At 41.9% G+C, this 22,689-nt stretch overlaps 1 protein-coding gene across 7 annotated transcripts in view; it reads right to left on the reverse strand.

The window, feature by feature from the left end:
* rptor (regulatory associated protein of MTOR, complex 1) overlaps nucleotides 1-22,689 on the reverse strand; it is a 389,484-nt gene that overhangs the window by 67,983 nt on the left and 298,812 nt on the right. For all 7 annotated transcript variants that reach the window (XM_077199050.1, XM_077199052.1, XM_077199048.1 and 4 more), the window contains 2 exons: nucleotides 18,147-18,252; nucleotides 13,661-13,775 (listed from right to left, as the gene is read on the reverse strand). In XM_077199050.1, the coding sequence (XP_077055165.1) occupies nucleotides 13,661-13,775; nucleotides 18,147-18,252 (221 nt within the window). The remainder of the gene's footprint in view (nucleotides 1-13,660; nucleotides 13,776-18,146; nucleotides 18,253-22,689) is intronic.

A 22,689-nucleotide genomic window follows, 5' to 3' on the forward strand; every position in this document is an offset into this window, starting at 1 on the left:
AACACTTGTTCATTAATAAACAATTAAAATATCTCCTTGCTATTTCTCGACACATCCATAATCATTAGGCTACTTTTGCCAGTGCTTTGCGCAAGCTTCATGTGTGCTGAGCCCGAGGCATATATCCCGCACCCCAGTAGCCTATATTTAATTCAATTCACATTTATTTGTATAGCATTTTTCACAATACATATCGTTTCAAATGAGCTTTACAGAAAATGCATGTGTCTAAATTACAATTTAGAGTGATCTGTTATCAGGGGTGACTGTAATGCATTTCAATTAATTTTCATTCAGTTTCATTGTTAAACAATGTTAAGGCAGTTAAGGCAGAAACAATGAGCTCATTGAAGTAAAGAATACATGTTGTTAAATGATTAGGAAACATAGAAAACTTTAGCACTGGTGCTTTTTTACAGACTCAAAATATGAGTGTAAAAAATAAAAGTTTTTTTTTTAGGTAATGTTATATGGATAAAAATGGTATCGAAAAAAGTATCGTTCAGGAACCGGTATCGAAGTCAAGGTATCGGTATCGGTATCGGTATCGAAAATTTTGTTACGATACCCAGCCCTACTCACCATTAATGAAGAATATTTTATCTACCACCTTTCCTTTAACTATCGAGATGCTCCATCTTGGTATATATATATACACACACAGGTGCTGGTCATATAATTAGAATATCATCAAAAAGTTGATTTATTTCAGTAATTCCATTCAAAAAGTGAAATTTGGATATTATTTTCATTCATTACACACAGACTGATATATTTCAAATGTTTATTTCCTTTAATTGTGATGATTAAAACTGACAACTAATGAAAATCCCAAATTCAGTATCTCTGAAAATTAGAATATTACTTAAGACCAATAACACAAAAGGATTTTTATAAAATTGGCCAAACTGAAAAGTATGAACATGAAAAGTATGAGCATGTACAGCACTCAGTACTTAGTTGGGGCTCCTTTTGCCTGAATTACTGCAGCAATGCGGCGTGGCATAGAGTCGATCAGTCTGTGGCACTGACAAAACTGACAAAAGGTCATTGCTAAATAGGCTGCCTGTTCACAGAGCTCTGTGTCCAAACACATTAATAGAGAGGTGAATGGAAGGAAAAGATGTGGTAGGAAAAAGTGTACAAGCAATAGGGATAACCACACCCTGGAGAGGACAAGCAATAGGGATAACCACACCCTGGAGAGGATTGTGAAACAAAACCCATTCAAAAATGTGGGGGAGATTCACAAAGAGTGGACTGCAACTGTAGTCAGTGCTTCAAAAGCCACCACGCACAGACGTATGCAAGACATGCTTTTCAGCTGTCGCATTCCTTGTGTCAAGCCACTCTTGAACAAGACACAGCGTAAGAAGCGTCTAAAGACAAAAAGGACTGGACTGCTGCTGAGTGGTCCAAAGTTATGTTCTCTGATGAAAGTAAATTTTGCATTTCCTTTGGAAATCAAGGTCCCAGAGTCTGGAGGAAGAGAGGAGAGGAACAGAATCCACGTTGAAGTCTAGTGTAAAGTTTCCACAGTCAGTGATGGTTTGGGGTGCCATGTCATCTGCTGGTGTTGGTCCACTGTGTTTTCTGAGATCCAAGGTCAACGCAGCCATCTACCAGGAAGTTTTAGAGTACTTCATGCTTCCTACTGCTGACCAACTTTATGGAGATGCAGATTTCATTTTCCAACAGGACTTGGCACCTGCACACAGTTGTAAGGAACTCAGCTTTTTTGGAAATATTAATAATCAATAATATCTTGTTATTATTAATTATAAATATTTGGGTCAGTTAATTGGATTAACTTGATGTGGCTGAATTAATATTACAATCAATTAATCAGTTCGTCCAAAGAACTATTTTGATTATTAATTTATTCTAAGAAAAGGGTATCCTCCATGGCCACAGAAGAATAATTATTTCTTCGCCTGTACAGCACTTTGAGCCAGTAGCAAAAACCGTGATCGTAAAGTGACTTGTATTGCAAACAAAACAGAACCAAATACATATTATGTACAAGTTTTATTAACTAAATATAGATATTTATATGAATATAAATAAACTAAACAACATACACACATGAATACATAAATAGGTTAGTGATAGGATGAAATTGGAAACCGGAAGAGGGTCTATGAGAAGAACCATCAGAATTTCATTTTCACATTTCATTGAATTGAATACTTGCATTTGTAATGGGAACAATTCTTGAAGTTGTTGAAAATTGAAGTCGTTGATGGTTCCGGCAGTGTCAAGTGGAAGTTGGTTGAGCGTTCTCTTTCTCCAGGAACGCATGATTGGTTTGGTCAAGGCCTGGGACTCTGTTGAGGCCACGCCGAGCACCCAGGAGAAGTGAGGAAGTCAAAAGGATGGGTGATTGGAGTCGTTGTTGGTTGGAGTCTTTGTTGGTTGGAGTCTTTGTTCCAAAACTCCTGAGATTGTCCTTGGTTCTTTGTGAGAGAGTCTTCTCTCTTTTCGATGAGGCCGGATCTGGTTGGAATCGAGGCCTGCTGGGCCCTGGGGCCCCCGTGGAGGGGGAGGGGGCTCCCCAGTCTCACCAGAACAGTGTTGCGGCTGGATGAAAAAACTAAGAGAGGGCGGTCACTGTTGCCTGCCTCTGATATACCCTGAGAAAGAACCAACCCCTAAGGTTTGAATGGACCTATGAGTAAGGTGACATGTCCGAGAGGGGAAGCGGCTCTTAGTTGATTTATGGTCTTTGTCCCCAGCATGCTTAGACTGTTCATTCAAGCTCAAATAGACATAACAAATTCACATTGCATTCTAAGAGAAGGTGATGTACATCAAAGTGTGTGTCATTAAATGAGGATTAATTTGCTAGGAAGCATGATACAGGTGAGGTTATATTGACCGTTGGGTGGTTGTTCAACCACATACACCCCAATCAAACATACCATGTTGTTATACCTAATAGTACACGAGACAGTAAATCATCACAGTTTCTGTGAGGCATGTTCCTTCATAGATCAGAGTAACACCGCAAAGTTTATTTAATTAAAGATGGTCTCTCTCTCTTAAGCATGTGGCGCATGTGGCCACATTCCTTTGAGGTCGTAAAGTCTGTTATCAGTCTTAAAGTGTTCTGTAACCGGACACCCGGCTGACAAAGTAACTACATTTGTGAGGTTAGTTTTGGGGGAGAGTTTCATAGACCTTTATATTCATTAAATATAGTGAATATGAATAATTAGTGTGTGTCTGATTGGTCCAGACCCTACACAGTGCCAAAGCTACCAGTACCTGGTTTAAGGACCATGGTATCCCGTTTCTTAATTGGCCAGCAAAGTCGCCTGACCTTAACCCTATAGAAAATCTATGGGGCATTGTGAAGAGGAAGATGCGATTCGCCAGACCCAACAATGCAGAAGAGCTGAAGGCCACTATCAGAGCAAACTGGGCTCTCATAACACCCGAGCAGTGCCAAAGACTGATCGACTCCATGCCAAGCCGCATTGCTGCAGTAATTCAGGCAAAAAGAGCCCCAACTGAGTGTTGTAAGTGTTGTGTTATAGCATTGAGTGCTGTACATGCTCATACTTTTCAGTTGGCCAAAATTTCTAAAAATCCTTTTTTTGTATTGGTCTTAAGTAATATTCTAATTTTCGGAGATACTGAATTTGGGATTTTCATTAGTTGTCAGTTTTAATCATAATTAAATGAAATAAACATTTGAAATATATCAGTCTGTGTGTAATGAATGAATATAATATCCAAATTTCACTTTTTGAATGGAATTACTATATATATATAGTTTTTTGCGAATACATTTAGAAGGATGTAACAGACGCCCTGAACATTTCTGAGTGATGACACAAATAAATCACTGAATTAGTTTCAATAGAATTGGATAGAACACGGCTGAAGTAGTTCCAGGCAGGCCTTGACTGCATTATAGTTCCATATCATTCGCCAAATGATTTCAGCTATTTCAAAGGTCCTTACAGATCATAACAGCAAAAGAACCAAACCCCACAATGACACTGACCAAGGTGTTTTTTGTACGTACAGCCTATTTCTCAGCATGTTCCCCTGCTCTCTCACCCACTAAAACACACACATACAGTATGGACACATTCACACAGAATCGTGTTGTCAGCACTGCTCTGGCAATATTATCAGTAAATAGTTTAACAACTTAAAAGCTACATGCTACATGCTTACTAGCGAGAAAATAATGGCACGGTCCTTGGAGCAGATAAACTTACAATTTTACTATTAGTAGAGCCGAACACTGTTGAGAGCACAGACTTTTCACAGGTAATTCACACATGCTTGAAATCTCTCTCTCTCTCTCTCTCTCTCTCTCTCTCTCTCTCTCTCTCTCTCTCTCACTCCCTAATAACTGCATTAGTCTGCTATCAATGGATCAAACCTCCGTTACTAGCTCTAAAATGACATTTTGGAATTAGCAACGGAGGCTTGGTATTAGATGTGTAAGAAGTTAGTCCTACACATGAGTGCTTTAATGACAAAAACCTGACAAATGTCTTGAAATATATCATCTGAACAATGTTTTGAGGTGTGGTAACCGTAGCGGAATAATTGACTGCGGGCTGTCGAATTGTCAAAACATAGTTTACTTATTTTTAATAATAATCCCTGTCGTGGCCGCTTTATCACCTCAGGTGTGTATTATTTTTCCAATAATTCAACGCCCCTTCATCATCAATTATTCCTTACTTGCACTACAGTAGTAAAATGACAGTGCTATCTTGATTTCTTTTTCTTCACTTGCAAGAGCTTTAATTTGGTGGAAAACCAGTTTAAGTTTCTGCGACAACAGATTTACAAACATTATCTCATCTACAAACAGTATCTCATATATAGTTAATGATATAGTGGAAATAATGTGAATGTGAAAAAGCATAACTGGTGCATGTTATGTTCCCAAATGCAGAAATATCACTGTGAACCAGCCTCCCTGAGATGGGGAAAACGCAGGGTCATGAGCTGCTTGCGCAAACACAGTACAGCACTTCGCTTTGAAACATGCAGCGCAATAGACAATATACTTATTTAATTAAAACACAGACTCTCATGATTTGATAAGCGCATTTACCCATATTGCAAGCTCGGTTTTTGTTCGGTTTACAGGTGCTTTGCCAAATGAATGGCACAAAACACAACTTTAGAGATCTGTTATTAGAAGAGTACATATACACTGAACAAAATTATAAACGTAACACTTTTGTTTTTGCCCCCATTTTTCATGAGCTGAACTCAAAGATCTAAGACTTTTTCTATGTACACAAAAGGCCTATTTCTCTCAAATATTGTTCACAAATCTGTGTTAGTGAGCACTTCTCCTTTGCAGAGATAACCCATCCCCCTCACAGGTGTGGCATATTAAGATGCTGATTAGACAGCATGATTATTGCACAGGTGTGCCTTAGGCAAAACACAATAAAAGGCCACTCTAAAATTTGCAGTTTTATCACACAGCATAATGCCACAGATGTCGCAAGTTTTGAAGGAGCGTGCAATTGGCATGCTGACTGCAGGAATGTCCACCAGAGCTGTTACCCGTGAATTGAATGTTCATATCTCTACCATAAGCTGTCTCCAAAGGCGTTTCAGAGAATTTGGCAGTAGATCCAACCGGCCTCACAACCGCAGACCACGTGTAACCACACCAGCCCAGGACCTCCACATCCAGCATCTTCACCTCCAAGATCGTCTGAGACCAGCCACCCGGACAGCCGCTGCAACAATCGGTTTGCATAACCAAAGAATTTCTGCACAAACTGTCAGAAACCGTCTCAGGCAAGCTCATCTGCATGTTCGTCGTTTTCATTGGGGTCTCGACAAAATGGGCAAATGCTCACATTCGATGGCATCTGGCACTTCGGAGAGGTGTTCTCTTCACGGATGAATCCAGGTTTTCACTGTACAGGGCAGATCACAGACAGCGTGTATGGCGTTGTGTGGGTGAGCGGTTGGCTGATGTCAGCGTTGTTGATCGAGTGGCCCATGATGGCGGTGGGGTTATGGTATGGGCAGGCGTATGTTATGGACAATGAACACAGGTGCATTTTATTGATGGCATTATGATAATGCACGGCAACATGTTGCAAGGATCTGTACACAATTCCTGGAAGCTGAAAACATCCCAGTTCTTGCATGGCCAGCATACTCAACGGACATGTCACCCTATTGAGCATGTTTGGGATGCTCTGGATCGGCATATACGACAGCGTGTTCCAGGTCCTGCCAATATTCAGCAACTTCGCAAAGCCATTGAAGAGGAGTGGACCCCAACATTCGACAGGCCACAATCGAAAACCTGATCAACTCTATTCAAAGGAGAAGTGTTGCACTTCGTGAGGCAAATGTTGGTCACACCAGATACTGACTGGTTTTCGGAAACCATGAAGAGGCCACACCTCTGGTTGAATGGGCTCTGATGCTTAAGTGGCATTGAAGGCCCTTAGACCTATAAGCCAGCGCGATAGCGTCAGCTATCCATCTGGAAAGGGTCTGTTTCGAGGCGGCTAGCCGTTTGCTGCGGCCACCGTACGAAACGAAGAGCTGTTCTGACTGCCTGAACGCAGCAGAGCGCTCGACATATATCCTCAATGCCCTGACCGGGCAGAGGAGATTAATGTCATTTTCGCCTCAGACCCAGGTAGGGCTGACAGGGAGATGACTTGCGATTTGAACGGAGTGGAGAGCACTTTGGGGACATAGCCGTGTATTGGTTTGAGGACGACTTTACAGTCGTTAGGCCCAAACTCCAAGCATGTCGCACTCACAGAGAGCGCGTGCAGGTCACCCACTCGCTTGACTGAAGCGAGAGCCATGAGGAAAACGGTTTTGAAAGATAGAACCCCCAAGTCTACTGACTGCAAGGGTTCGAAGGGACCGTTTCTCATAGCGTCCAGGACTGTGGAGAGGTCCCAGACCGGGTCGTGGAGGGTTTAGTCTCCTAGCACCTCTAAGGAAATGGATGATAAGATCATTCCTTCCCAATGACTGACCATGCAGGAGTTTCAAAAATGCTGCAATGGCCGCAATATAAACTTTGAGCTCGGAGTGGGACCTGCCCTTGTCCAAAAGCTCTTGTAGGAAGGAGAGGATCTCCGTAACGCTACCGCGTTGTGGGTCTAGGTTTCGAGCTGAGCACCAGCTAGAAAACACTGACCACAAACATAGAGCAGTCTCGTAAAGGGCGCTCTGGGCTGTGTGATAGTATTAAGCACTTTTACAGGGAGATCAGCGGATACCCATTGATGGCCCATCCGTGCAGTGCCCCCTGAGAGAGGAGATCCCTCCTCACCGGAACAGGCCACGGGGCCGTTCTCGCTAACTGCATCAGCTCTGTGAACCAAACCTGGTTCCACCAGAGCGGGGTCACGAGGAGCACAGAGCAATTGCTCTCCCTGATTCGCTTGATTACCTCAGGTAATAGCGTGACCGGGGGAAACGCATAAAGGGAGAGGCTGGGCCAGCGCATCCCTGTTTTTCGAGAAAAATATTGGGCAGTGCGCGTTCTCTGATGACGCAAAGAGATCGACTTTTGCTCTGCCGAACTGGTCCCATAGCAACTGAACCACTTGGGGGTGCAGGGACCATTCCCCTGGGGGAACGTTGTCTCTGGACAGCATGTCCGGACCCAAGTTTTGACAGCCTTTTCCTTGGCTGCCCACAGGCCGAAGACCGGCCTGCCCTCGTAGAGGGCACCCCAACCTGAGTTGGAGGCGTCTGTCGAGATTACTTTTCGTGTCGAAACTGTTCCCAGATCCACGCCTGACTGGTACCAGTCTGTCACCTTCCAGGGTTCCAGTGCTGTCACACAGCTCTAGTTTACCTTGAGGCGAAAATGGGACGAGGTCCACACTCGCCGCGGGACCGGCGCTTTCAGCCAGCGCTGGAGGGGGCGCATATGAAGCAGACCCAGCCGGAGCACTGCCGAGGCCGAAGCCATAAGGCCCAGCATCCTCTGAAACTCTTGAGAGGGAGAATACTGTCAACCTTGAAAAGGGCTATAGAGCGCTGTATCTGCAGCAGGTGCTGTGACGTCAGCCGCGCTATCATTGATACAGAGTCTAAATCTGTTCCCAGAAAAGAGATAGTCTGTCTGGGAGACAGTGAACTCTTGGTCCAGATGTGTAAGCAGTACAGCCCTGTGCGCTATCAGTTCTGCCTCTGACTGGGCTAAGATTAGCCAGTCGTCCAGATAGTTCAATATTCGCATCCCCTGTAGCCTCAGGAGCGAGCGCCGCGTCCATGCACTTTGTGAATGTGCACCTCGCACATTCACAAAGTGCATGCTAGAGACAGGCCGAACGGCAGGACAATGTAATGATAGTTCTGGTCCTCGAAGGCGAATCGTAAAAAAAGGCCTGTGATGAGGCGATATTTGAATCTGAAAATAGGCATCTTTCAGATCTACTGAAATAAACCAGTCCCTCGGGCGAACTTGCGCGAGGATTTGTCTGGTCGTGAGCATTTTTAATGATCTCCACCAGAGGGCTCTGTTCAGGCGTCTGAGATCTAGAATGGGTCTGAGACCGGCATCCTTCTTGGGAACAAGGAAATATCTGCTGTAGAAACCTGAAGCGCTTTGTGTCAGAGGGACGGTTTCTATAGTTCCTTTCCCCAGCAGTAGATGTGCTACTTCGTTTCAGACCGTAGTTTCAACCCTGGCCCGAAAGCGCGGGGGTCTGTAAGCGAACTGCAGCGAATAGCCTCTCTTTATGATGTTCAGTACACATTGTGACAATGATTTTGGATACAGGCGAGCGGGTCGAGTAACGGGCTTGTTGACTGTAGAGTGTACTTCTCCAGCCAGCTCTGTTGAGGGGACTGGGAGAACGATACATTGTTTCTTTGATGGTGGTCCAGCCGCGGCGAAGAGATAGAAGACCGTAGCCTGGCAGAAAATGGCACCTTCCAGCTCTTAGATAGTTCCTTATGCAGCTCTGGCAGGAAAGGAGCGGGCCTCGTGTGAGGCGTCGAGTGGCGGCCGAGCAGGAAACAGCCATTTTTTCGGGCAGCGACCAATCAAGGACGAGTTCCTAGTCGACGCTGGCCCGCACGCTGCTCGACTCTTGCAGGGAAGGGGCGGGGTCCGGATTGGAGCCTAACCAACCTTCACTCAGCGACGTGGCGATAGAACAGCTGTCCTCGTCCACGTTTTCCCCCTCGGACTCCATGTGCACGACAGCGGCAGACGGAGGCTGGGCGGCAGTGATCGAGGCAGGGGAACCAGACAGCGATGCACGTGGGGAGATGGCTGGCGTGCACTCCCTCACTGTGGTATCTTCCGGAGCTCTCTGCGAGCAGCGCTTTTTACAGCGCGACCCAGGCAGAAGAGACGGAGGAGTGGGATCCACATCAAACGTGGCTAGTCGAACCTGCAGGGTCGACATAGCAATATCCTCACATTCCGGGCAGCCGCCATGGGAAAGCACGATGTCGGCGTGGGTCCGTCCCAGGCTGTGGTGGTCCCCGTCGCTGAGAGGGGCTCTGCAAGAGCTGCACTTAGTGAAACGAGGCATTTGAATCAACGCCCCGGGTCTTTTAGAAAAGTGAGTTTGACGCGTTCAACAAATAAAAAAACAGATATATTACAGATGAACAAATAATAAGGGGTGGTGATGGTGCAGTGGATAAGACACATGCCTTTGGTGTGAGAGACCCAGGTTCGAATCCACTGTGAGACACCAATGTGTCCCTGAGCAAGACACTTAACCCCTAGTTGCTCCAGAGGCGTGCGACCTCTGAAATATAGCAACTGTAAGTCGCTTTGGATAAAAGCGTCAGCTAAATGAATAAATGTAAATGTAAATGTAAATAAAGCTTGGGTTGCTGAATATACAATCCAATTCTTCAAAAGCCCTTATCATAAATTATATGATTACAGATTGTAGGTTTCCACTGAATGAAGCCCTAGCTTGACGCTTTGTCCACTTCCTTCTTTCGAATCCACATCAATAAATCCACAAGACCACTCGTAAAAAATGTATCCGTTTACTCGGTTAGCAACAAAAACATCAACACAGGAATATTACAGAAAATGAAAATGATTAATTAACGGCAAAAAGGGGAGAGAGAGAGAGAGAGAGAGAGAGAGAGAGAGAGAGAGAGAGAGAGAGAGAGAGAGAGAGAGAGAGAGAGAGAGAGAGAGAGAGAGAGAGAGAGAGAGAAAAGGTAAAAAAACTGTGGCTCCACTCTCTGCTTGCCTGCTTGTTCACTCACCAACTCTCGTGAGAGTATTCCAAGCAATTAAAGGTGCATGCGGTTAAAGGTAAAATGTGATAACAGTCCTCTATTCCCAAAATATCACCAATGTAATATAAATGCACTCTAAATAATCCACACATATTTTAGATAATTACACAACTAACTCCTTGCATTACTGTAAATATTAACTGCATCAACCTGTATATACTGTAAATATTCACTTCAATTTCCTCTACATAAATGAATCATGTAAATTACTGTTTAATACATAAATTAAAATTATTTATCAGTTAACCGCATTTAGGCTCCTACACAGATCATAACCTAGATGTGCTGTTTTCGACAGAGATGTGGCTAAAATCAGACGATTAAATTACTTTAAATGAGTCCACCCCCGAAGATTACTGTTATAAACACAAGCCTCATCTGAAAGGCAAAGGAGGAGGTGTTGCTGTAATTTATAGTAATATCTTAAGTATTACTAAGAAGTCTAGTTTCGGTGATGGTGCTTTATGTAACACTACCGCTTGACATTTGTGCTGGCTACTGTATAGAGGCCACTAGGGCACCATACAGAATTTATCAAATAATTAGCTGATTTTCTATTAGAGCTAGTACAGGCTGCAGATAAAGTCCTTATTGTTGGTGATTTTAATATCCATATAGATAATGAAAAAGACGCACTGAAAAAGACGCACTGGGTTAGGCAACACCTGTCAGGACCCACTCATTGTCATAATCATACTTTAGGTCTAATATTGTCACATGGAATCAATGTTGATGCCATTGAAATTCTGCAGCAGAGCGATGACATCTCAGATCATTATCTAATTTCGTGTATACTCAATATAGCCAAGGCTGCAAAACTGACTCCCTGTTACAAATATAGTAAAACTACCACTTCTACCACTAAAGATTGCTAAATAATCTTCCTGATCAGTTTAATCTCTTCAGCATACAAGATAGTTTAGAAGAGCTTGATGTTGCAACAGAAACTATTGACTCCCTCTTTTCCAGCACTTCAGACACAGTTGCTCCTTTGCGCTTAAAGAATAATAAAGAAAATAGTCCAACACCATGGTACAACGAGCACACTCAGGCCAGAAAAGACAGCAGCCGGAAAAATAGTGCGCAGCTGGAAGAAGACCAAACTAGAGATCTTTCGCATTTTGTGGAAAGACAGCACTATTGCGTAAAGAAAGGCCTTCAAAATTGCTAGATCTGATTATTTTTCGACCCTCTTAGAAGAAAACAAATACAACCCAAGGTATTTAATTGTTACAGTGGCTAAATTAATGTGAAATAAAGCTTCAAGCCCAGAAGTTTACAAACACAGCAGCAATGACTTTATGAACTTCTTTACTTGCAAGATTGATAATATTAGAGAGAAAATTATAACCAAGCAACCATCTGCTACAGTATTGCATCAGACAGTGCACTACAGACCCCCTGAGGAAAAGTTCCATTCATTCATTGCTATAGGAGAGGAAGAATTGTCTAAACTCATTAAATCATCTAAATCAACAAACAAGTATGTTAGACCCTATACCGACTAAGCTACTGAAAGAGATGCTTCCAGAAGTCATAGATCCTCTTCTTAGTATCATTGATTCATCTTTGTCATTAGGATATGTACCAAAAACTTGTAAGCTGGCTATTATAAAACGCAACTTGATCCTACAGAAATAGTCAATTAAAGGCCGATCTCGAATCTACCTTTTCTGTCAAAGATACTAGTAAAGGCAGCATCCTCACTACTATGTTCCTTTTTAGAAAGAAATGGTATCTGCGAGGATGATGAAACGAAGAGATGTCATATCGATCACAAGTTCAGTATGGAGTATACATGACGGATGTTCTGTCAAGTCTTCGTCATCAGTTAGGAACTTGGGTGTGCTCTTTCATACCAATCTTTCATTTGAAAGCCACATTTCTAGCATTCTTCCATCTTAAAAATATATCTAAACTACAACATCTGCTCTCAATGACAAATGCGGAAAAATTAATTCATGTCTACTGGGTGGGTGCCATGCACATTTAATAAACAAACTCCAGCAGTTCCAAAACGTGGTAGCTAGAATTCTTACTAGAACCAGGAAATATGACCATATTAGCTTGGTTGTGTCAACACTGCATTGGCTCGCTATTAAACATTGTAGACATTTTAGAATCTTGCTAATTACTTATAAAGTATTAAATGGTTTAGCTCCCTAGTACTTACGTAGTACTTAGCAAGCTCTTAACGTATTATAGTCCTTCACATCTATTGCGATCTCAAAATTCTGGCCAGTGTTGATAATACCTAGAATATATATCAACTGCTTGCGGTAGATCCATTTCCTATTCAGCACCTAAACTCTGGAACAGTCTTCCTAGCATTGTTCGGGAAGCAGACAAACTCTTTAGTCTAGGCAAGGCAAGGCATTTAAACTGACAAACACATCTTTTTAACCTGGCATACACATAACACATTATCAATTTCTATAATTCAAATAATGTAAAATGATTATTAGGCTGCATAAATTAGGTTAGCAGGAACCGGGAACACTTCCCATAACTCCTATTGTACATGTTACATCATAAGAAGAATGGCATCTACGCTAATATTAATCTCTCTGTTTATTCAGAGGTTTAGCGTAGTCAGCCGGATTTGGGCCGTATCGAGATCAGATGAAGGACCTGTGCCTAGACACGACCACAACGCAGCTCTAAAGTGTCAGCAGAGACCTTGTCAACTACACTATCCCCTACGAAGGCCTCATAGACACGACAAAAGTTTTTTCCTCTGTACAGTTGAAAACGTTATCAAAATGATTCCCGTTCACACGGATCTGCGGAAACGACTAAAGAGGCTGTATCATGCATGCCAGACAATTGGCAAGGTCACTTTAAGAAAGACTACACGCCCGCACACACATGCATTCAAACGCGCATGCCTATAAACTAAACGCGTACTACGCATGTGCATGCTGTCACAGATTCATGTTTTTTAAGTTTACACGGAGATGATAACAGTATTGCTTTCAAAACTCATTTTCAAAAACTTGCACTTTGAAACCTACTTCAAAGTTTGTGTTCTCAGGCCACCAAAATGCTGTTGTCGTGTAAATAAACGTCCAGAATACTCTAAAAGTTTTCTGTTTTCAGTTGAAAACGATGTTGTGCAAGAGGTCCCTAAGTTAATAACTCATGATTTTTACAATGGAAATTAATCAACCAAAAACTTAAGCTAGACAACAACTTTCTTCAAAAGCTGCTGTACAGCCAAAAAAACCTTTGTTGCATTAATTTCCTATTATCAGTGTAAAGCTGCTTTGAAACAATCTTTATGGTAAAAAGCGCAATATAAATAAAGGTGACTTAACTATATGCAATGCTATGAAAAGCATAGATACCCATCATCCCCATATACACAAGTGGCATTATTTGAAAAATTCCAGTAACTCACCAGATTGAGTCTTTGTCAGCTACAGCAATGCAGGGGTTAAATGGATGAAACTTCACCACTGATGGCACTCCTGGGTTTCTATTAATGAAGATCTGATCATCTAACCGTGTCACTCCTAAAAACGAGAGGGATGGGTTAGAATTTTGATCAGTTAGAACATTTTTAATTAGTGAAATGTTGAGCTTTACTAATGACCAAAGCAGTCTCTTGGTTTCTGAGGAAAGTGAATAAGGGTTACACTACAGTGTGAAACTTACAGATGAGAAAAAAAATATGCATGAGGGAAACTGAGGGTTCCATTCAGTTCCTCCAGCTAGACTGAATAAGGGCAGACCCACTCTTGGTTTCAGAGGGGAGGATGACGGAGAGTGTGATGAAAGGAGAAAGACATACGAGCGTGAGCCGGATTCTCCGCTCTGACGCAATCAGTCCTGCTTACTTGTGCGTGTGTTCCGCCATTGACGTAAGCACATTAGCTATTCAGTTTGAAACACTGCTGACTTCAGACGGCGAGCAAAGCACATTGCTTTCTTTTAAGCTTGATGATATCACCAGGGGTGATAGTAGAAAAAAATCCTGAGCCTGAACTTTTTTCTGTGCGTAAGGGCGAGTTTATCCTCCGCTAATTTCTGACACAAAGTGATGAGCTTTTGTTCTTCTAGTCTTCTTATATTGTTGTCATATATTTTTGTCATTATTTTTTGAGAATGAAAGACACACACTAACACATGCCTATCTTCATAATTCTTGACTTCTAAAGTTTTTTGAATTCGACCCAAATCCTAAATTTCACTTGCACTGCACTGCAATGTATTTTTTTCATGATTAACATTGCATTGCAAAATAATGTGTGCTGGTCAACTAGTCTAAAATTAAGAAACCCCTAGAAAACAGTAAAAAAAAAAAACATTTGTTAATTTAAGATAGTTCTATATCCAAATATGATAGCCTACTTGATAAAAAGAAAAGAAAAAAGGGCTTTTATTTGTGCCGTGCTGTCTTTGCATTTGAACATTGCACCTTGTAAACAGGACACGCATTAGCTGAATAAACGTTAGCCAATACAAACATACTTATAGAAAATAGTTGACAATGAATAGACAGGAGTCCTGTCACAGGACCAATAAATAGCAAAACCAGAGCCGTTCGGCTCTGAGCAAAAGGAATCACTTATTCTAAAAAGAATATCAAGTAGCCTATATGTTAGAAGAATCTGACATAGGGCTGTGTTAATAGTAAAACGTCCATCATTAAACGAATTTTAAAAACACGGGATGGATAATAAAAAATGCTTTCTGGCATTTTGACAGGAAAAAAAACACAACCAAGAACAAAACAGTTCGTCAATTTTCATTCTACAATTATCATCTCTCTCTCTGTGCGCACGGTCTGTGTTTGTGCGAGCGAGAGCTCGCGCAGCACTGATACAACGGTTTCTTATCCACAAGTAACGCGCTAGTTTTCATACAAAATTATTATGTAACATAATTAGGTACTTTAGTTATTATAACACAATAACGTAACACATGCAGGCTACGTTTCTCAACACTGAGAATGAATAAATAAACGCCTGTTTGCAGACTCGCGCTTATCAGTAAATTAATCCACAAATCACAGCACTTTCATAATCAGTAAGCCATAGCTATTTTAATTTGATTTAGATTTATTGTTCATCAATACTTAAGCTTTTTATTATTTGCATGGCTGTATGATGTCTTCATCTTATCTGAGTGACATGAATGACAGAGTATTTTAAGATAACCCATGCGATTGCGATCACTCCGTGTGATAATAGAATCCAGATTAAGTTAACTCAATACAATACTTCAACTTTCCACATCCACCCCAGCCCGTTTACCTTCAGGAGTCAGAAATACCGTGACTACTGTAGCCTAGGCCTACTGTCCTCGCTCATGAACTCAGTCAGAGGCGGCCGCGGGAGTGGAAGCGGGATCGAGCGGACTTCTTTATTGCTGTCGATTTTCAGTCTCTTTTTAATGATAGGCCTTACGCATCTTTTAATCATACCCGCTTGCTATTTGGGGAATGAACCCAGCGCTATGATTGGTCGAAACTCCACTTCTTTTGCTGTTGCTTTTTTTTTCTTTTTTCGCAGACACGTCTGTAACGTTACGGCAGCGTGGCGCCGGAGCGCTATCAGGCCTGTATCACACAGAAAAACTACATCATACAACTGTTCACCCAGTTCAACTTGTGAATTCCACATCATTATTAACCAGATAAATCTAATGTATAGAGAGTAAGGGCATCTCTTCTAGAGGTTTACTATAGACTTAAGTCAAATGACATTAGCAACTGGAAGTTTGAGCTTTCAGGTTGTCTTTCAAACATTTATTCGGTATCTTACTAAGAGAATCGCCTCGGGCATGACCAATCCTGGAAGTACCAATAACACCATGTCTGTAAGTCGACAGTCCAATCATGACAGTGATGCAGGAGTCCTGCCTCCCTAATATATACCGCTGCTTAACGGTCCCTACCTCATTCTCTTCCCATGAAGATCTTTGGAATCTATCCTTCAGCATGCTTTTTCAGAAGATGCTTAACAGTTATTAGACAAGCCGCCAAAGTACTTTGACAAATGCTGCTGTTTTTGATCTTGGGCATATTCACTGTCACTGTGAATATTATTTGTGCTAGGGATACCTAGATATTCGACATCCTATGGATAATTCTCTTTCTAGCTGTTATTTTATGGTGACTGCTAGTTCTGTAAGAAGCGGAGCAAGGGGGGAAAGAAGCCTTACATTCATTGTTTTCACATCTAGGAAGTGTGTTGAACAAAGAGTCCTGTTCAGGTGGAGCTTGACCAACTTGAAATGTGCCTGAGCGTAGCGGAAAATCTCTCAATTGATTCGCCGTCACAGCCGGTGGGCCATGGAATGGACAGAGATTTGAATGGAAGACTGCTGTTATATGCCGTAGTCATTAAACAGCTCATTCCAGTTGCCCCCACGGGTTTAAAAAAACATGGTTTCATCTGCCTTAGCTTCACTGCCAGGACACACTGAGCAGCCTAAGTTTTTCAGAAGATCTAACGTTCTTCTGGCCTGGCAGTGAGGGCTCTTAATGCCACCTCTCTTCTCACCTTCCGTCCTTTTATATTGTCAGGAGTTTGCTTTAAAACCACCAATTTTCAACAGTGTTATGTCAACAGCAGAGCGGATATTAGCTCAGGATCTAGAGGAAAAAATAGCCTATTTCCTGGTATTTTCTGTCCCATTCTGGATTTGCAGAACAAATACCTCAAAAAGTACAAGAGGTTAAACTAAAAAAAGGTGAGAGTTTTAACTCAAGGTTTACAGGTTTGGCTCAGAGGGTAAACAAAATGATTCAGAGTGAAAGAGCAGATTTAACACACTCTCTCACGCAGATATTTTATGTTTTCGGCATGAACTTTTATAATAAGGGCAGAGCTTTTTCTACTGTTTATCTTGCCGTGATTTCTGTTTGCCATGTGGGGATTGACAATGACATTATTTATTTATCAAGTTTTCATAATTATTGTCTCTGTCCTGTTCACGTATTGTGTTGCTATGTGAACAGAATGAAAGAGTACAATCAGTTATTATATCAGTTATGGGCTGATTCTCATAAGAGTAAACCTATATAACCTCAACACTTGTCCCATCTGGTAAAGGAAGCTATTATATTCGGTTAAAATAGCATGGGTCTTCATCCTCCAGAAGGGCTGAGGGCTCATTCTACAAGAGTTTTGGCTACCTCAAGGGCATTATTTAAGAGTGTTTCAGTTTACACTTATGTGTTATGCTGTGATGTATATTAGGGAGGCAGTACTCTTTCATAGTACCACAGTAGTGATTGGTCTGACAACTGACAGACAGGTTTTTATTGGTGTTATCTATTGGTATTATTGGTATTATTTACATGTTATCAGAGACCCGGGTTTAGTAACAAAGATTTACACAGCCAAGTTCAGGCTACTTTGAGGTGGTTCCAAATTCTGTGTATACGCAATAATGCTGCATAAAATTCGTTTAAAATTACTAAAATGCGCCAAGTTGTTCTCCACCTCAGGCCCTAGTGTAAATGACTCGTAATGCTACTTTGGTTAGGCGTTAATTGAATGCAGCATCAGTGCAGCTTTAAATTTGTTGTTTTCATAAGAGCCTATATTTTAGTTTCATATTTGTATTTGAATTTTTTAAGTCTATATTCATATTGTTTCTGTATTCATATTTAAAACAATAATTTTATATGATTATTTCCGCAATTAATGTTGAACATTATTTCAGCAAAAGTAATTTTCTTGTGTGCCTGTTTAAATGCATTTTCAAGTAATATATGCTGCTTTATGCTGCCTTTTCAGTGTAACACATTGTTTTTTACATTTGAAACATTTTGTGAAATATCAAGTAATATAACAAGTTACAAAACTAAATATATAAATGAATGATAATGCAAGTAGTCTTTGTTGTCAGTATAACAAATTCTGGAGTTTTACCTCTCTGAGTGATGCGTTGGCTTTGTCGGCGTACACGAGCATTACGTAAGAATCTCCACTCCCTCTCCTTACGAACCTGACTCTCCAAATCATGCTCTTCTGGAATCTGAAAGAGAGATAAATAAATTCAATTTTCAAACAATCGAGCACCAAAAGGGTCACCTTGTTTAAAACCATGAACACATGTAATTACAGACATGAACCTGGTAATGACAGTTGTGAGTACAGACTCAAAGACTAAGTAATTGTGTAAGAAAACACTCAAGACTAACAGCATCATCTCTCTAAAAAAGTGATGTCGACTGTTATCTCTCACACTCTCTCTATAGTTTCACACCAGTACTGACTTTATTAATTTATTTAATTACAAGATTGATACTAAAAGAGAGAAAATTGTAACCATGCAACCATCTGCTACAGTATTGCATCAGACAGTGCTATAAAGAGCCCATGAGGAACAATTACATTTATTATTTGCTATAGGGAAAGAGGAATTGTCTAAACTTGTTAAATTATGAAAATCAAACAACATGTAAAGTATGTTAGATCCTATACTGACTAAGCTACTGAAAGAGATGCTTCCAGAAGTCATAGATCCTCTTCTTAATTCATCATTGTCATAAGGATATGCCCCCCAACATTTCTAGTTGGCTGTTATTAAGCCACTTATTAAAAAAACACACACACAAAAAAAACAAAACACATAACTTGATCCTAAATAATTAGTTCACAACAGACCGAACTACAATCTCGCCTTTCTTTCAAAAATACTAGAAAAGGGAGTATGCTCACAACTATGTTCCTTTTTAGAAAGGAATTGTATCGGCAAGGATTTCCAGTCATGATTTAGCCTGTAACATAGTACTGAGACTGCTCTCATCAGAGTTAAATCCATCCATCTTCTTCCGCTTATACACTCTGTACATGCTACCCTTAGGAGATATCATTAGGAAGCAAGGCATTAGTTTTCACTGTTATGCTGAAGATACTCAGCTCTATATTTCTTCACGCCCTGACGAAACTTACCAATTCACAAAATTAACGGAATGCATAGCTGATATAAAAAATTGGATGACTATGATTTCCATTACACGAGAGTAGATGTTAAAACTTCATGCTGATTTGTACTCGGCTTTCGCCAAGATAAGCACCAACTAAGACGTAGCTTTACAGTAACCTATGCTTCTCCATCCATTTACGCTTCTTTCCAAATGGTGATGTGAATCTCCTTCTGTCTGGTGTTAATAGCTGCAGTGTATTTGCACACACAACAGCTGCAACCACAGTGCGGTCCCCTCATGACAACCCTCTGGATTGAGCTGAGTAGGGGACATCTCTAGGGTCTTCAAGTGGACACCTTCCGTCCTCAGTGTTTCATCGACTAGCCCACGACACCTCAAGAGGGCTCGACAGTGACTCTGGCGTCCCAGAGTCACCCCCCTCCGTCCCCCACTCAACTCAGCCCAGCTTACTGACCTTTACATCCCTCCTGCTGCTGAGGCTGCTCCTTCCTCGTAGTTCACATGTGACCTAACCACAATCTCTCACAACCTCTCCATAACCAAACGATATGCGCCAACCCATTTGACTAAGGCTGTCGAGCCCCACTGCGGACGTTAAAGTGGTCAGTGGCAACGGTTCCTTATGGCATACTACCGCAAAACACAATATCTGTCCAAACACCAATCCTCATTCACGCAAAATACACAGCAATGTAATAACTGTAATTACTATGCAAACTACACAAATAAACCAACAGACTCTTCAAATTTTCAAGCATTTTTCAAAACCGTAGCATGGCGGCCTATACAAAGCCAGCCGGAATCTTTCCGTCTCAACCACAGCCAGTTGCTGCTCCTCCCTGCTGCTTCAGATACGTTCTTTACTGTGCGACGCAACTCTTGGCCACTGAATCCGACGTCTCTGAGGAACCGGCTTGTAATCCTCGACAACCCACTTCCACTGGATAAACCTGGACTCTCCATCCTCGCTGTTCTGCTTCATTGGCCAGCTAAGCATACCGCAGTTTCTTCCTCTCATATGCCTCATCTACAGCATCCTCCCATGGCACTGTTAACTCTATCAGTTGAACAATGCGTGCTGATCCAGACCACAAAACAATATCTGGTCGGAGGTTAGTGGTGGCAATCTCAGGTGGAAAAATAAGCCGTTGATCAAGATCAGCCAGCATTTTCCAGTCCCTAGCAGCTTCCAGTTGTCCTGAGCGAAAATTGGTTTTAACACCTTTTCTTGGTGTTCTTAGAACAGGTGGCAACTTATTGGTCATGTTACGCTTGTCTTCCAATGCTAAAGCCAAACATCGGAGTACTTGGTCATGGCGCCAAGTAAACCGACCCTGGCTAAGAACCACCTTACATCCTGTCAAAATGTGCCTTAATGTGGCAGGTGATGAACTCAAAGGACAAGAGGGATCCTCTCCTACCCAGAGGTTTAGGTTCTGTGGTGATGGGAGAACATCATATGTTTACCTGACAAGGAAACTGATCCTACTCTCTTCCATTGACCAAAAGTCTTACCAGCCTATCTTGCGTTGTTCCACGCTCTCCCATCTCATCCACTCTCCCTGCTTGGCCTGGGAAATGGCCTTTATACACCTCATCCTCTCCTCCTGCTTTCGCACCTCGTTGACTACGTGCTTCCTCCTTTGAGCTGGGGCTGCCTTGTGCCATTTAGGAGGAGCTAAACTGAGCCCAAAACCCCCTCTTCCATGCTGTACCTGCCCCACAATATCACCAATTTGAAGGGCAGCTTTTGCCTCTTCCACAGATTTCATTGCTGACCACTTTCTACCAGTTTTTAACACAGGTGCTGCCTCCCTTACACATTTGTCGCGTGACTCTACTAAGGTCATTTCCAGTCTGACCGTGGCGCACTTAAACTCCTCGGTCAAAGCAGAGACTGGAAGCTGCAATATTCCTTTACTATAAAGTCCCACTTTGCTGAGGCAGCATGGAACTCGTAATTTCCTACTACTTAATTCTGAAAATTCTAGTTATTGGACAAAAAACTTCATCACGTAATAACCTAGAACACTATCTAACACTTGATGGCTGCTATGTCAAGTCTTCGTCGTCAGTTAGGAACCTGGGTGTGCTCTTTGATACCAATCTTTCATTTGAAAGTCACGTGTCTAGTCTCTGTAAAATCAAAATTTTCCATGTTAAAAATATATCTAAATAACATCATATGCTCTCAATGACAAATGCAGAACAATTAGTTCATGCGTACATGACCTCAAGGCTAGATTCTTGTAATGCTATTATTGGTGGTTGCCCTGCATGCTTAATAAACAAACTACAGCTGGTCCAAAACGCAGCAGCTAGAGTTCTTACTAGAACCAGGAAGTATGACCATATTACCCCGGTTCTGTCAAAACTGCATTGGCTCCCTATTAAACATTGTATCAATTTTAAAATATTGCTGATTACTTACAGCACTAAATGGTTTAGCTCCCCAGTACTTCAGCTCCCCAGTACTAGCTCCAGCTTCAGATCCTAACGCATTATAGTCCTTCACGTCAATTGCGATCTCAAAATTCCGGCCAGTTGATAATAGCTAGAATATCAAAATCGACTGCTGGCGGTAGATCCTTTTCCTATTTAGCACCTAAACTGAACAGGACCTGAAAAGTCTTCCTAACATTGTCCGGGAAGCAGACACACTCTGTCAGTTTAAATTTAGATTAAAAACACATCTCTTCAACCTGCCACACACCTAAAACACTATACATTCCTATTTTTCAAATCAGTTAAATGATTATTAGGCTGCATAATATAGGTCAGCCGGAACCGGGAACACTTTCTATAACACCTGATGTACTCGCTACATCAAAAAAAAGAATGGCATCTATGCTAATTTTAGTCTTTCTGTTCATTCCAAGGTTAACTGTAATCAGCCGGACCCGGGCCGTATCCAGATCAGATGGTGGACATGCGCATGGACCACAATGCATTCCTGAAGTGTCAGCAGAGATTGTGTCAACTAGACTCTCCCCTGTGAAGGCCTCATCGACACGATGACCTCTGACCTGTAATGCTGCCTGAATCATAATCATACACTGTTCGTTCGTTGGCCAGAGGAAAACTGGCACCCTGACTGAGCCTGGTTTCTCCCAAGGTTTTTTCTGATGGAGTTTTGGTTTCTTGCCACTGTCGCCTTTTCCGCCTTTCTCACCATTGGCTTTTGGCTTGCTTAGTTGGGGGCATTTAATTTTATATTTAACAATATTATTATAAAACTATTTTCCTTTTATCTTTGTAAAGCTGCTTTGAAACAATCTGTATTGCAAAAAACGTTATATAAATAAAGGTGACTTGACTTATCCGGGGCTGGGTTGCGGGGGCAGCAGTCTAAGCAGAGACGCCCAGACTTCCCTCTCCCTAGACACTTCCTCCAGCTCTTCCGGGGGAATACCGAGGCGTTCCCAGGCCAGCCGGGAGACATAATCTCTCCAGCATGTTCTAGGTCTCTCCCGGGGTCTCCTCCCGGTAGGACGCGCCCAGAACACCTCCCTGGGAAGGCG

The sequence above is a fragment of the Siphateles boraxobius genome, unplaced genomic scaffold (genome assembly GCF_051911475.1).
Source record: "Siphateles boraxobius isolate OS27281-9 unplaced genomic scaffold, OSU_SipBor_1 41, whole genome shotgun sequence".
Taxonomy (NCBI): domain Eukaryota; kingdom Metazoa; phylum Chordata; class Actinopteri; order Cypriniformes; family Leuciscidae; genus Siphateles; species Siphateles boraxobius.